The sequence below is a fragment of the Calypte anna genome, chromosome 1 (genome assembly GCF_003957555.1).
Source record: "Calypte anna isolate BGI_N300 chromosome 1, bCalAnn1_v1.p, whole genome shotgun sequence".
Taxonomy (NCBI): Eukaryota; Metazoa; Chordata; class Aves; order Apodiformes; family Trochilidae; genus Calypte; species Calypte anna.
Window position 1 is genome coordinate 103,567,323 of NC_044244.1, and position 14,143 is coordinate 103,581,465.

At 39.2% G+C, this 14,143-nt stretch overlaps 1 protein-coding gene across 2 annotated transcripts in view; it reads right to left on the bottom strand.

The window, feature by feature from the left end:
- The window catches only part of APP (amyloid beta precursor protein), a 212,113-nt gene that overhangs the window by 35,664 nt on the left and 162,306 nt on the right, over positions 1-14,143 (bottom strand). For both annotated transcript variants that reach the window (XM_030447545.1, XM_030447476.1), the window contains 2 exons: positions 9,974-10,102; positions 7,785-7,884 (listed from right to left, as the gene is read on the bottom strand). In XM_030447545.1, coding sequence (XP_030303405.1) covers positions 7,785-7,884; positions 9,974-10,102 — 229 coding nt within the window. The remainder of the gene's footprint in view (positions 1-7,784; positions 7,885-9,973; positions 10,103-14,143) is intronic.

Here is a 14,143-nt window from a genome sequence, read left to right on the forward strand (position 1 = left end):
GTGCCTGTGGTGAGATGGCAGCTGTCCCCTGCAGCCCTTGAAGAGCAGATACGGTTCAACAGCCTGGGAAGGACCACAGTGGAGCAGATGTGGACCTGCAGCCTTGGGAGACTCTGTGCCAGGGGAGGTGGCAGTGCCTGAAGCAGGCTGTGACACTGTGGGAAGCCTGAACTGGAGCAGAACTGCACCTCATGGCAGGGACTCAAGTCAGAGCAGTTTGTGAAGGACTCTCATGGGAGAGATCCCACGTTAGAACAGGGGAAGAGTGTGAGGAGTCCTCCTGAGGAGGAAGGAACAGCAGTGATGATGTATGATGAACTGGCTGTAACCCCCACCCCTCTGTGTTGCTCGTGGGGAAGAAATAAAGAAATCGGGAGCAAAGTGATTTGGGCTGGGAAGAAGGAAAAATGTAGGGGAATGTGTTTTTAAGATATGGTTTTGTTCTCATCATCCTACTCTGATTTAATTGGTGACAAATTAAACTGATTTTTTTTCCCCAAGTCAAGTCTGTTTTGCCAGTGATCATAACTGGTGAGTGAACCTTCCTTGTCTTTGTCTTGACCCATAAGCATTTGTTATATTTTCCACTCCCCACCATGGGGGGAGGAATGAGCAAAAGGCCATGTGGCTCTTTGTTGCCAGCTGGTCTATTCAACACATTCAGTTTAGCGAAGACGACACTTCCTTGTGTCAAAAAATGAAGACACTCCCTCCTAATTACCAGCAAGTGCCTGAAGCAATTAAGAAACAACAGTTCCACTGACGTCCAGAATAGCAGAAAGTATAAAACTTTACTGAAATTGTCCAACCTTTCTTGGATAAAGATTTTTGTAACTACTGCAGCTACATATTGCAGTTGTGGATGTTTATTTACCCTAGGTTAAAAAGCTCAACTCCATTTCACTCCATTAAAAAGAGAAAAAGAAATACTAGCTGGAAAGTATAGATAACTAAAACGGGGCGCGGATACTTGCATGTATATGTTTGGTAACAATCAACGGTAAGGTTAGGACTGAGTCTTTTGTCCATGGACATTTTATTAGTGTCGTCTTAGCATCTTCAGTGCTATGCTTTGGCTAAGCTACATGGACAGTCTGGGGTGGCTGTTTGTTTGTTTGTTTGTTTGTTGGGATGGGTTTGTGGTGTCTTAAATTTTAAATTTTAAATTTTAAAAAGCTCAACTCCATTTCACTCCATTAAAAAGAGAAAAAGAAATACTAGCTGGAAAGTATAGATAACTAAAACCAGAGCGCGGATACTTGCATGTATATGTTTGGTAACAATCAACGGTAAGGTTAGGACTGAGTCTTTTGTCCATGGACATTTTATTAGTGTCGTCTTAGCATCTTCAGTGCTATGCTTTGGCTAAGCTACATGGACAGTCTGGGGTGGCTGTTTGTTTGTTTGTTTGTTTGTTGGGATGGGTTTGTGGTGTTGGGTTATCCGCGCCCCGGATAACTAAAACAGAGAAGAACTGTTTTTCTTCAGAAAGAACATTTCTAGTTTCTTAGTCCTCAGTGTGCTTCTCTGCACCTCCATCTACAGCTAGAAAGTCTCAGTATTTAGCAACCAAGTTGACCTCTCCAGTGTCTGTTCTGAAGAACAGAGACAGTGCTTATACTAGAAAGTTGTGAAGTGGAACAACACAGTATATAGAATGACTGAGACATCTATTACCAAAATGACCTTCTATGTGACCTGAAGTGCTACTGTAGACAGACCCAGGAGGATATGCATTGACTGGAATAAGTAGATTTGTCAGCTGGTGCAAGACCCAGCTGTTCTGAGGATAAGAACCACTGATGGCAATTCCTTATCTTTCTTTATGCCAGCTCACTGAGTTTGGTCTGTCCCAGTACAGATAAACCCTTGAATGTATGTTCATTTATCCATGCTTCAGCATTACTGTTCCCCTTTGCCAAAAGAAAAAATTAAAAAAATTTAGGCATTCCAACCACTCTGATACATGATATTATTGCATCAAGCACCTGCTACCAGGACTTTTGCTTCTAGTCTAACAGGAAGACTAGAATAGCTTCCCATGAAGCAGACTAGAACTGCTACCTTGATGACCAACAAGCAGTTTGAAGAATTTTCTAGTGGAATGTACTGAAATTGAGTCATAAGATAATTAGTATTCTTAATTGATATGAACTACACTATTCTGTACGATCCCATTCAAATAACCTTGGTTACAACATCCTTTTAACAAGCTATTGACACATTTCATGGATGCTAACTTCCTTTTGTTATTCCGAAACCTCAACATGGCAAACCAACTTCAAATAAAAGTGAAGAAATCTTAAACATCACTTCATTATCTTAGGTATTTTCTGAAGGTAAATTTCTTCCTTCAGCTAAATCTTAAGACAGAAAGTACAAGGGAGAGTTACAGACAAACAAGACACTTGAGAAGCCCCATTGCAGCCTGAGAGACATTACTTATTACATATTCAAAAGACAGCATTTTGAGGAAGAGGATGCAGAAAACAATCACAAAAGAAATGGCACTGAACATGACAGACATAGAATTTAGTTTTGAAAAGCCCCACAAGGGTATGTTTTGGTTTTGCAATATAAATCCTCAAAGCACAATGGTTGTAATTTTGGACTGTCAGCCTGTGGCAAGTAGCTAATGCCCTCAAAGGGATACCACAGAATGAAAGGAGAACAACATCCTACTTCAGCTCATGGCAAGAAATACACAGCAAGGCTGAGGATTGACTACAGGTTGAAATTAGCAGCTCAGAAAAAGAAATCAACAATTAGTCTTAAAAATACTGAAAGAGCAGAAATGGTGTAGGGAGGTAGTAATAAACTTGCCCTCCATGGGTACACACTGACAAGTATAGGGACCTAGTGGTTAAAGAGGAAGGGTTAAAAGGCAGTAAGACTTCAGAATTCTTCAGTCTCTAGCTTGTCCTACATTTACAGATTTTTCTAAAAAAACTCAAAAAAAGATATTCTCAAGAACTTGTAAACCAAATATCAAGAAACAAATCTCTCTTCCTCCAATTTTGTGATGCTAAGCTGGAGCACACAAATACTTGAAATAGTACATGAGCCATAGCACACAGTATGCATCTGAACACAAGCAGTGATCTGGGATCTGCTTGGTTTTATCCTGTCTCCCAGATGCATAATGTGAACATGTTGCAGAAGAATGGGATAGGCACAGTGGAACAGAATAATGAAATAACAACAGCTTGATTTCATTTGTTACGAGAGAGATGAAATCATAATTCTCTTACCTAATGCTCCTAACTGAATTTTCAGAGCATAGTAGTGATACTGCTGCAGTACACAGTGCAGAACCAGTGATGGGCTAGAAAATATGGAGCTTGGACACCAGTTTGGAAACAGCAGCAAAAAGAGAACTAAAAATTCAGCTCACTGCCTGGCTATTTGACTGATGCACAAAGCTCTGATATATCTTCTGATTCAGAAGCTGTGCCTGCTGTGCCACTCCCAGCAATAAATTGCCTTTTACATACATGGATAAGCAGCCTAATCAAATAAGAATTTAAAGCAGGGCATGCTTGAAGGAACTGCTGATTTCTCTTAAAGCCTGCCATTGCTCTCTCTGAGCTTTATACATATTAAATAGTATATGAGATTTATCAGAGAGAAAAGGTGAGTACAAATACACAGGTAACCAAATAATCTTCTCAACTACAGTGTGCAAATAAATCTTACCAGATTTTTTTTTTCTTTTTTGCCGCTCTCTTATTCATGGGGCATACATCTGCCTGTGAAATACTCAACTTAAGACTAAGGAACACATCAGCTACTGAGACTGACCTGGTTTGTAGCACATTCGTGTCACTGCCCCTTGAGAAATCCTTTGCAGCCTGAATGCCAAATGGTCTCCAACACAAATGACCTGCTTATGACTTCCAAGCTTTGATGAAACAGTCGTGGTCAGACAGACATCTTGCTGCAGCTCATACACTGATCTTTTTTCCCTTGCCCCAACATGAACAAAAGACAGCCAGCACAATTCTTCCTTACACATCAGGAACTTGCTGCTACAGTATGTGCCTGCCATCCTAATGGGGTGCTTGCACATTACACATAGGTCAATGCTTGGTAAAAACATCCTCACTTCATGTAAGTGCTCAGGAGTGCTACCCTTGGGAGTTCTGTGGATCCTCCTACATACCTATGTACTCAAACAAAGACATCTTCTGTTTAAGCCAACAGACAGCAACTGATGATGAACACCTGCAGATAGGGACAACATCTCTAATTTTACCCTAACTTCTTGCTGCCATCTCTGCCGGAGTTCCAAGAACAGCTGCAAGTTTTAACTGGCTGCTGTTAGTATAAAGGCTCCATTTTGTATTTTGGATTCCCCACCTTAAAATTATGACTGTAAACGTTTCTGTTGAGGTAGGAACTTCAAACACATCCTGTATATTAAAGGAACTCCCAATGTCCAACTGCTGAATTGTGATTCATCTCATCACTAAGCATTAATTAAAAAAAAATCTTCAGATTGGTGAAGAAGACATTCTCTACGCAGCTGCTATGCCCCAAGTATAACTCTAGATTCTACTTCCTATAGGTTATTTTTATTGTTCAGTATAAAGACTTCAAAATAACAAAGAAATTACAAGTGTGCACCTTTTCTTCAGGCACATATACTTTCAGTGACAGAACACCAGCCACTTCTCATGGATGAACCTCTGGCAGTGGACTGCATAACAAAGACACATAATGGACATTTTAATCTATTTGTAGTCTAGTTTCTTAATAAAAAAAAATCCCAACAGCTGTCATCAGCTAAAAATGGAAAAAACTCTTCAAAATAGGGCATAATATTTCTAGCAGTGTGAAAATCTAGTATAAAACCAGCACCTTATTAAATATAAGAGGAATTAAACCCATGGTAGAAATTCACAGGACACTAGATCTCATTAGTTTGCTGCTCACAGAACTACTTGTTCAATTGAGGGAAAAATGTACCTTTTTTCAGAGCTCTGTTTTCTAAAGCAAAGATTATTCATTCCTCAAGGTGAAAACTGTTCCTTAAGAACTCCGTAGTCAAGGGTGGAACTAGAAACTGGAAGTACAACAAAAAAACCCAACCCTGAACTAAAACATTAGCAATCTAACTTATACCCTAGCCTAAGAGAAGAGCTATTTTCAACTATGCTTCCTTACATGCAATTTATTATTCAGACACTGTGTGTGTGAGATGCTCTCACCTAGATTATTTTTCAACTCTTCCACCGACTTAACACTTTCTAAGTCAATGGCTGTAACAAAAGAGTATTGAATAAAACATTTGTTATTTTAATGAGTTGTAATATTTCTTGGGAATGTTATGAAGTGCAATTTTATCAGTATTTTATTTTTCCACAGATTCTGCAGCTGCAATATATTTCCTTTTCTGTGAGTTTAGGAAACATAGAGACTAGGAAACTCAGCAATTTCAGAACTGAATCTGAAACAGACTAGTCAGTGATCCAAGCTAGATGGATAGCATCTCCTTTAGCAGATGGAAATGACCTTAAGAAAATTTAATTAAAACAGATATGTAAAACCTACAGCCAATGCTACCAACAAGAAGAATGCTGAAATTGAAACAGAATAGACTTTCTTCTCACTACTGGAAACTATTGTACCTAGTACAGTCAAGATTTGACAGTGCTTTCTTTAATATTTCCTGCCTATTAACTTCCAGTTTGAGAGCTTACTTTTAATTGCTTTTAATTTACAATGTTTTGAAGAGTTTCCACTATACCCAAATCCACAAAAGAACCCATATTCAAGGTAGAGAAAAAGTACTCAAAAGACTGTGATGGACTTTTCTCTGAGATATCTCAGTTTCTCTCATCTTATGAGGCAATAATATCCTACTAATTTTAGGCTCTCTTTTTGCCTAAAAATTAGTATTATATTTGAGATGAGAAGTCAGATTTTTGTAATTTTTGTGTTAACTTAGTTAATAGGCTTTTCCTCCCATACCACTTCAAAGGTTCTGATACAGTTATTGCACTTAAGCATTTAGGAGGGAGAAAAAAATTTGGAACATCCTCACCAACAAGAGTTAACATTACCAAGAACAGAAGAAATTTAAACTTTGACCAAAAAACCTAAGGGAATGATAGCGGTACAGAAGGAAATGGAGAGACTGGATGTGGCACTCAGTGCCATAGTCTAGCAACCACTAGACTAGGTGGTTCAAGGGCTGGACTCAATGATCTCTGAGGTCCCTTCCAACCCAGACAATTCTATGATTCTATGATATTAGAAAGAATTTCTTTACGGAGAGAGTGATCAGGCATTGGAATGGGCTGCTCAGGGAAGTAGTGGATTCTCCGTCCCTGGAGATATTTAAAAAGAGACTGGATGTGGCACTCAGTGCCATGGGCTGGGAACCGCAACGGTGGATCAAGGGTTGGACTCGATGATCTCTGAGATCCCTTCCAACCCAGCCAATTCTATGATTCTATGATTCTATGAAAACAAACGGAGCATCTTGAAATCCAAAGAGTATCAGCATCTCCTTTGCTTTGGCAATGATGGGCTTTCAAATGATCACTAAGGTGTTTTTTCTGCCCTCCCAACAGCACTCTACAGCTGAGACTGTTGATTGTCTTCCAATTGTGGATCATAAAAACACATGTGAAGGATGATTTAGCTATCTTTTTGTTTCCTCCCAATCCCTTCTCCAACTTCCTGATCTCACCTCCAGCCCTCTCAAGTTGCCTCACAAGTAGAAGCACATCTCTGTAACCTGTGCTTTTGGTAAACAAATCCACCACCACTCCCTGTGTCCTAAATGCATCCTAATCTTTACCCCAATGGCACCCCCCCCTCCCTTGTGTTTTAAAAAACATCATTAATTTATTAGTCAGCTGAACTTGGTTACTTGTGAAATGAATCCATTAACTGCCATTTGGCAGTGTTACATCTTGAGAAAAAAGCTGTTCCAAAGACAATGGTTGTCCCATCTCTGACCTTTGCATTCCACCATGTATTATTTGTCTTAAAGAAGCACATTAGCAACATGATGTCCAGAGCTATCTGAAATTAAGATAGGCTAAGTGAAGTTGCCTTGCTGCAACAGCAGCACACACCAGAGTTGAAGTGCTGTGACGGAGATCTCTCTGTTGCAGAAATGCCACAGGCAAGAGCAGACACCTGAATGGCAGGAAAGAACATTCTCCCTCACAGCTATCTGCTGTGACAGCACTCAGGGAAGATGCAAACACGGGACTGCTGCTACCTGACTGGCCCACAGCCCGGCCTGTGCCCTGGAAAAATGGCAAGAGCAGAGATACCCATCTGACACAGAACTAAATGCATGACAGATACTGCCAAGTTGCACTTGGCAATTTCCAGCTGATACTTACACTTTTTGCAGATGCTTGGGCCCGCAAATAATTTTTTAGCTGAGGGATTTCCAAAATGTCTATGTCAGATAGTGTAAATACTTACTATGTAAATTGAATAACCAAATCCAGGCAAGACTTGCTAAATCTGATTGTCAGTAGCTGTGTCCCTATAGCACTGAGGCTCCAAATGGAGATTAACCTATTTCAGTAAAGACATTTACAATGTCTTGTATGATGCCACAGCATGGGTTATATGGGATGTGTTTTCCAAGTATTAATTGTAACATTATAATTTACCAGCTATGGCAAGGTTGCTCCTCCTATTTTTCAGCTGAGACAGCACATCAATAGGAGAAGTAAGATGCTGTATTTTAGCTTTTGGTGGTAATTTCTCATTACAGAAATATTTTCCCTTCTATACATTAATAATTTGCATACCAACTTCATCCTGGATCTCCTCTGCCACAGCAGGCACATTGTAGAGGAAGGAGAGAGACTGGTTCATGCGTTCATATATCACACGTAGATGTGTCATAACCTATGGAAATAAAAATATTTTAAGGACAGGAGTAATACTGTTAATTCGACATTATCACAACTTTTATAGGCTCTAGAGAGCAGGATAGTTTTCACTTGTGCTAGGTGTAAGATTTCAGTATGCTCTATATACAGAAACTGTCAAATCCATTGCAAAATTCACCTCTCTCCTACGGTTGCTACAAAAATAGTGTTGTAGATGCTCTTCCACAGCAACCACCTGAAATCCCATGGGAATGCAGTAATTTAAAGTAGGGGTTTACTTTTTCTGTGAAGCAGAGCATGTACACAACCAGCTAATGTTGCAGAAATCCACAGCCTGGTTTATCCTTCAACAACATTTACTTGCCCATACCTTTAAGTTTCCCCATAACACGCAAACCAAGTGAAGCACAGTGACTGCCGCAGCAGAATGTTTCAGCTGTTTAGTTTATTTTACCTTCAACCTAATACTGTAAAAAGAAACAGCTCTCACAGAAAAAAAAAAAAGTTTCAATTTTCCTGGTAAAATCATTTGAAAGCATTTTCATCTGAAAACAACAATATTTCTGCTCAGATGCATTACTGCATTGTCCCATGTGATTACAACTCCACTGCCTCAGGCTGCCACACAATGCTGTGGGTTGAGTCACGACATCCTATGACGTATGCTCCTCCACAAGTATCACCTTTTTTCAGGAGAAAGGGAAACTGAGGTGTATCTTAGACTTACTAGTGTGACAGGGCAATTAGGCCTACAAGGGAAAATAGGTTGCAGATGACAACTTTAATGAAACAATGACATTTCTTCACATCTAAACACAGCATTTATACTTTTGAACAAAATATTTTGTTTTCCATTTTCCACTGAAAAAAAATTTCAAACAGATCCTCCAGCCTATATTCCCCTAACCTTCTGACCAATTCAAGAAGCTAAGATAGGATGGAAATAACCATTAACTATGACAGTTTACTAAGCAACACCCCTCACTCCCTCAGCTTAAATGTCAGTTTCCATTCTTCACCTGTGCTGCCACACAATCTGTAGTCTGCAAAACATGTTTTTTCTTATTAATTAATCCAATCAGTTTTCAAAACATTGAAAACTGAGAAGTCATGTTAGATGCAAAAGGACATGTTTTAATGTTTAAGACAAGGGAAAGACAACTGTCTCTGCAGATGAGAGAGTGTGTATTTCTAACTTAGGCAATTTCAAGACAGCATGATCTCAACAGACAAGTCTGGCTGGAACAGATGTCTGAGAAGTGAAATAGGCAAATTGTGCCATTCAGGGAGGTGTATGGTTTTGATGTGGCCTCTAGCAATGCCAGTCAGTTCAAGAACTGGCTGGAACACTGCTTCCTATAGCATTCAGCAGAGAGAACAGGATCAGATTCTGAAGATTACAGCACACTTGTTTTACAGCTTAACTATGTTCCCTAAAATTTTAATTGCTGTTTGGAAAGCCAGCTATATCTTCAATCTTTTTTTTTTTTGTTTTTTTTTGCTTTCTCACCCTCCATGATTTACAAAGGCAACATAAGAGCTGTTCTAAAACATACACGTTGAGGACTGCAGTAACATTCAGCAGTTAAAATGCCACGAACTAAAGTGCCTGCTTTAAAAGAACATGTTAAACTCAAGTGCATTGCAGTAATCACATTTATAGACACTACAAGTACCCCTGCAATGACTACAGAAAGGCTGGCTGCAGTCAGAGGGCTACATCCCTTCAGGTTCTGCCGCTTCAGCTGAGGGGTGTGGTCACTAAATCTGTTACTGTTATTTTCCCAGAGGTATTATTTACCAAAGCACTAATAATAAAAGCTCTGAGTATTAATGCTTTGGAGGGCTCCTCAGGAAATGCCCAGAACTGACTCACCATCTGGATAGACAGAAAATCTGTTATTCAGTGATTCTCAGAAGACAAATTATACCCACTCTACTCCTACATTGCTTTGCTTTAATCTTGTGCAGGAAAGCTGATTATTTTTTACTGCATCTAAAGCTGTCCACAGAAAGGAGTCAGGCATATTTTAAAAAATAAGTTGACTGAAACTTCACAATGATTATCAACACACACGACCCCATTAACCTTCAGTGAGGATTACCTGAGATCTGATCTGGGCAGCTTTCTTTGGGTCTACCATGCGGACATGTTCAAAGTGTTTCAGAGTATGCTGTCTGTCCTTCTGCTCAGCACGCACGTACTTCTTCAGCATGTTGAACACATGACGAGGCTTCAGGGAAGAAACAGAGGAAAAAATCAGTTTAGAACAACCCAAATTTTGATTCCTTACGCTGCAGATGTATCCCAAACCAAAAGCACTTTGCCAGCCAGTGTCTGTAGCTATCTTTTGAAGGGAAGTCCAACTACCACAAGGAGCATCCACTCACAAAACCCACTTAAAATAGTATTTGTCGGTGGTAGATCAAATCCCTAGAGAGGGTGTTCAGATTTGCTTCCCAACCACAAGGGGAAGTTTGGCTGTTGCAATTCCTTGTCTAAGTGCTATACTGTTGGCCCAACAAGGCAGCAAGTACCATTTTGGTATGCCAGTTAATGGACAATGAACATCAATTTCTTCTGGGCTTTGCTTCCATTCTCTCCATCAGACTCCACTTTTCCCCCAGCTCAGGAAGCCTTCATCATCCAAGCTTCCAGTTTTGCAACCTTCACCACCACTAGGCAAATCCCTTCTAGAAGATCCCCTGAAACTTGGATTCCTATGGAAGCATTTCAAAGATTCCTCTTCTATTTTCTACTATGCTGAATATTCAACCAGTATCAATACCTGTCAACTACAGCTAAACTTCAGCAACCAAAAAGATCACAACTGGTAATTTTTATCAACAGTAAACTGAATGTACACATTCAGATTCAAATAAGAAAGCAACCTGCCCAACAGCTGCACAGAAGACTGTGAGAAAGCACTGCTCCATCTAAGCCAAGGAATAATCATCAGACTTGACTGCAACACTTAAAAAAAGCCCAACCAACCAAACAAAAAAACCAAACTCAAGACATTCCTGTCCTATCAGTACTGCTATGCAAGCAGGGGGAAAAGAAAGAAACTGAGCTGAGGTACAGAAAGTACATATCCAGAACACACAACTGAAAAGCTGTAAGAAAAAAAGATAATGTACGTGGTTTGCCTGAAGGTATTCAGGTTGAGTGCCAGATTTTGTAAAAATCTTAGTCCATCTATGTATTTCAAGTAAATTCAATTAGTGAAACAGATTATATATATACCCTAAGGCATATAATCAAATACAAACAAAGGAAAAGTCTGTTGCTCAAGGGAACATGAAAAGATGTCTGATGGTAGATGATAGATGATGATGACTGATAATAAAACAATAAAGACTAAGAAATTTGTATTTCTATGTACTTTCCTACTTTGTACAACAATACAGTGCCCAAACAGGGAAGTGTTCTTTAGCATTCACCTAAGACATTAATTTTTAACTCAGTGTTCATGATGGATTCTCGAAATTTGCCCTAGACCTCTGCAGCTCTACTTGTGCTGTTGTGCTTGTGCCTCCTGCCTGAAGCTGCTGAGCAACGAAAAGCATGAAAATGAGGAAAGGGAAAGGTCACCCTTCATGAAGGCTACGCAGTAAATTAAAGAATGAGTTGAAATGGTGAAAGGCTGGTCTGGGCATTGGCAGGGATATAGAAAAGAAGTTGGAGATTGACAAAATAAGGGTAAAGGCTCCGTGCACAGCTTTCTGAACCAGGAGGAACCATGGGCAAAGCTGAAATTTTAAGAAGACTTAGATTCATGGTCAAATACAGAGCCTAAACTGATTTAGCATTTACACAAGAGATGAATACTAAGCCATGGAGCTCAAAGATTTAAGAGTCTCTTCAGCTTTTGAGAAGCAACAGATTTTAAAACATCCGAGAAAAGAAAACCAAAGGTTATTTGAAGAAGATTTGTTGGACAGAAAGAGAGAGATGTGAAGCCGTTTCCTGCCAGAGGATTAAACTTAGTGGTTTCATGACTGAAAATTCATTAATGAGGAAAATAACCCCAAGCACCCAAAGCCAAGTGCCCTGGGATGAAGTTGCAGTAACCTGTGGACAAATGCTGGAAAGTAAGTAATCCTCACAATGTTGTGGTAATGGCCAAACAAACTGAAAAGCCAACTGTAAAGGTTCTTAGGAACAAAGGCTAGAAGATGAGGAAGCATAATAACAAGAACATTATGAAGACAGAAAATGTTATTGCCTTTCCTGAAAATTCAGCTTTGCTTGCCCAAAAGACACATCAAGAGAGCAAGTCAGGGCAGGGTAGAGAGGAAGGGATTAACTTCCATTTCATCAAGAGATATTTCCATGTAAGTGTTATGTCTAACACCAGAAGGGCATAGTTTTTGTTTTCAAGTGGTACAAGGTACAAGCCCAATCAAAGCAAACACTGGTGGCTCCTTGGCAATCTGGTAACAAGTTCCATCCTCAATGACTCCATAATCCATTGCCTTTATTCCAGGTGGCAGCAGCACCAAGATAAGGTCACCCCCATAAGAGAATAATGTACAAGATCTAAAATGCCCAAAAGTCTGTTTCTAGCAAGAAATACATACATATATATATATATATATATATATACACAAATAGGAATATATATGCATGTAGATTCCCCACATGAATTTTACATTGATCCTAGTCTACAATTTCAGATTTTAAGGAAGTGATGAAACTGCAATTTCATTGAGCTTGGAAAATGGAAATACCAAATGTAGTTTGGCTTGCTACAAATACACCTCACACTCTCCTCATGGAAATCCAAAATACACACTACAGGGAAGTAACACAAAAATCATATTAAAGCACTACTTTGTATTGAAAGTACAACTTTACAGCTCTCTGCCACAGAACTTTCATGGGAAATTCTGAGCCGCTTTGTCATTTTGATCAAAATTCTCTCTAAATGAGAAAGTTTCAAAACTCTGGATTGTGCTATTTAATCTCGCTTTCAGAGAAAAATCAATTGCCAGTCCTTTCTGATTACTGTTCCTGAAATGTGCAACAATTGCTTCTTTTCATTCACTTATTAGGAATATCTTGTATACCACATTAGGCACATATATTTTACCTGCTATGTTATTATCTTGTGGGTCATATTTGACACAACAGTAGCAGTTCATTTTAGGAACATTCAAGAAAGGCTGGCTAGGATGAATGCAAGAATTTCACTCATGTATGAGACACAACCTTTCATGTGGCCTTAAGGATGTCTTCTCATCATTTCTGCTCATTTGTAAGAAAACATGTTACTCCAGAACTCACAAACACATGGCTGTGACAGTATTCATAAACTTCCCTTTGCCTACTGTCTGAAGGACTCTTCCTGGGACAGAATAAAATTAAAACAGTACTTGACTCGATATTCGCTTTTCAGGATTTTAATTTAATCAGCTTTGACAAATTAAGACAAATTTTGTTTCTGCTTACTCTTCAAAAACTTAGCATTTTAGATATAATGAGCCTACCATGGTTTTGCAGAACTTAATAGTCATATTGAATTTCCTCTTCTGTCTTTAATTCACTTGTACAAAAAAACCTACTGGCAAAACTAAGTGCATGACTATACTATATACTTATGCCCACAGACTAGGGAAAAAACAAGACAGTTTTATCTGTCTGGTTTTATCTACATAAAAGCTGCAGAAGCTGCTGGAAAATAGTTGTATAACCAGATTTTTTGAAATTTGACTTCTCAAATTCTTTTAGCTTAAAAAGAGAGCTGAAATCCACACTACTGCACATAATCCTGCAATATTAAGTGTATGTGAGAAGGTCCACAGCTCTAAGTTTATAGGTTTGGAGGGGCAGAGCTAAAGAGTGGAGTATCAGAACTAGACTGTTCTGTCCTACTGCACAGGAGGATTTTTATCATTAGATCAGCAGCAATGCTTGGCCTGTCTCCAAATGCTTATTTCCACAGCAACCTAGCTGGACTTGGGTAAGGCTTCTAACTTCCTGAAAGCAGAGGCTCTGAGTAAGGGCCCCTTTGCAGATCCCTCTTCCATGTCCAAATAGTTGACTGGTTTCAGCCCCTGCTGTGCTCCCCCACATGAGCAGACATTGCTCCTGTAGCACAAAAGGTACCAGAGCGAATTCTGAAGGCAAGAACAAAAAAAACCAAAAAACAAAACAAAAAAACCCACGTGGAAAAAAATCCAAATGGATTAACTTACATGCTAGGGTTGATCTTAATGATCCTGCTCTGTTAAACAATAATTTACATTTCAGCAAAATAGTGCTGAATTAG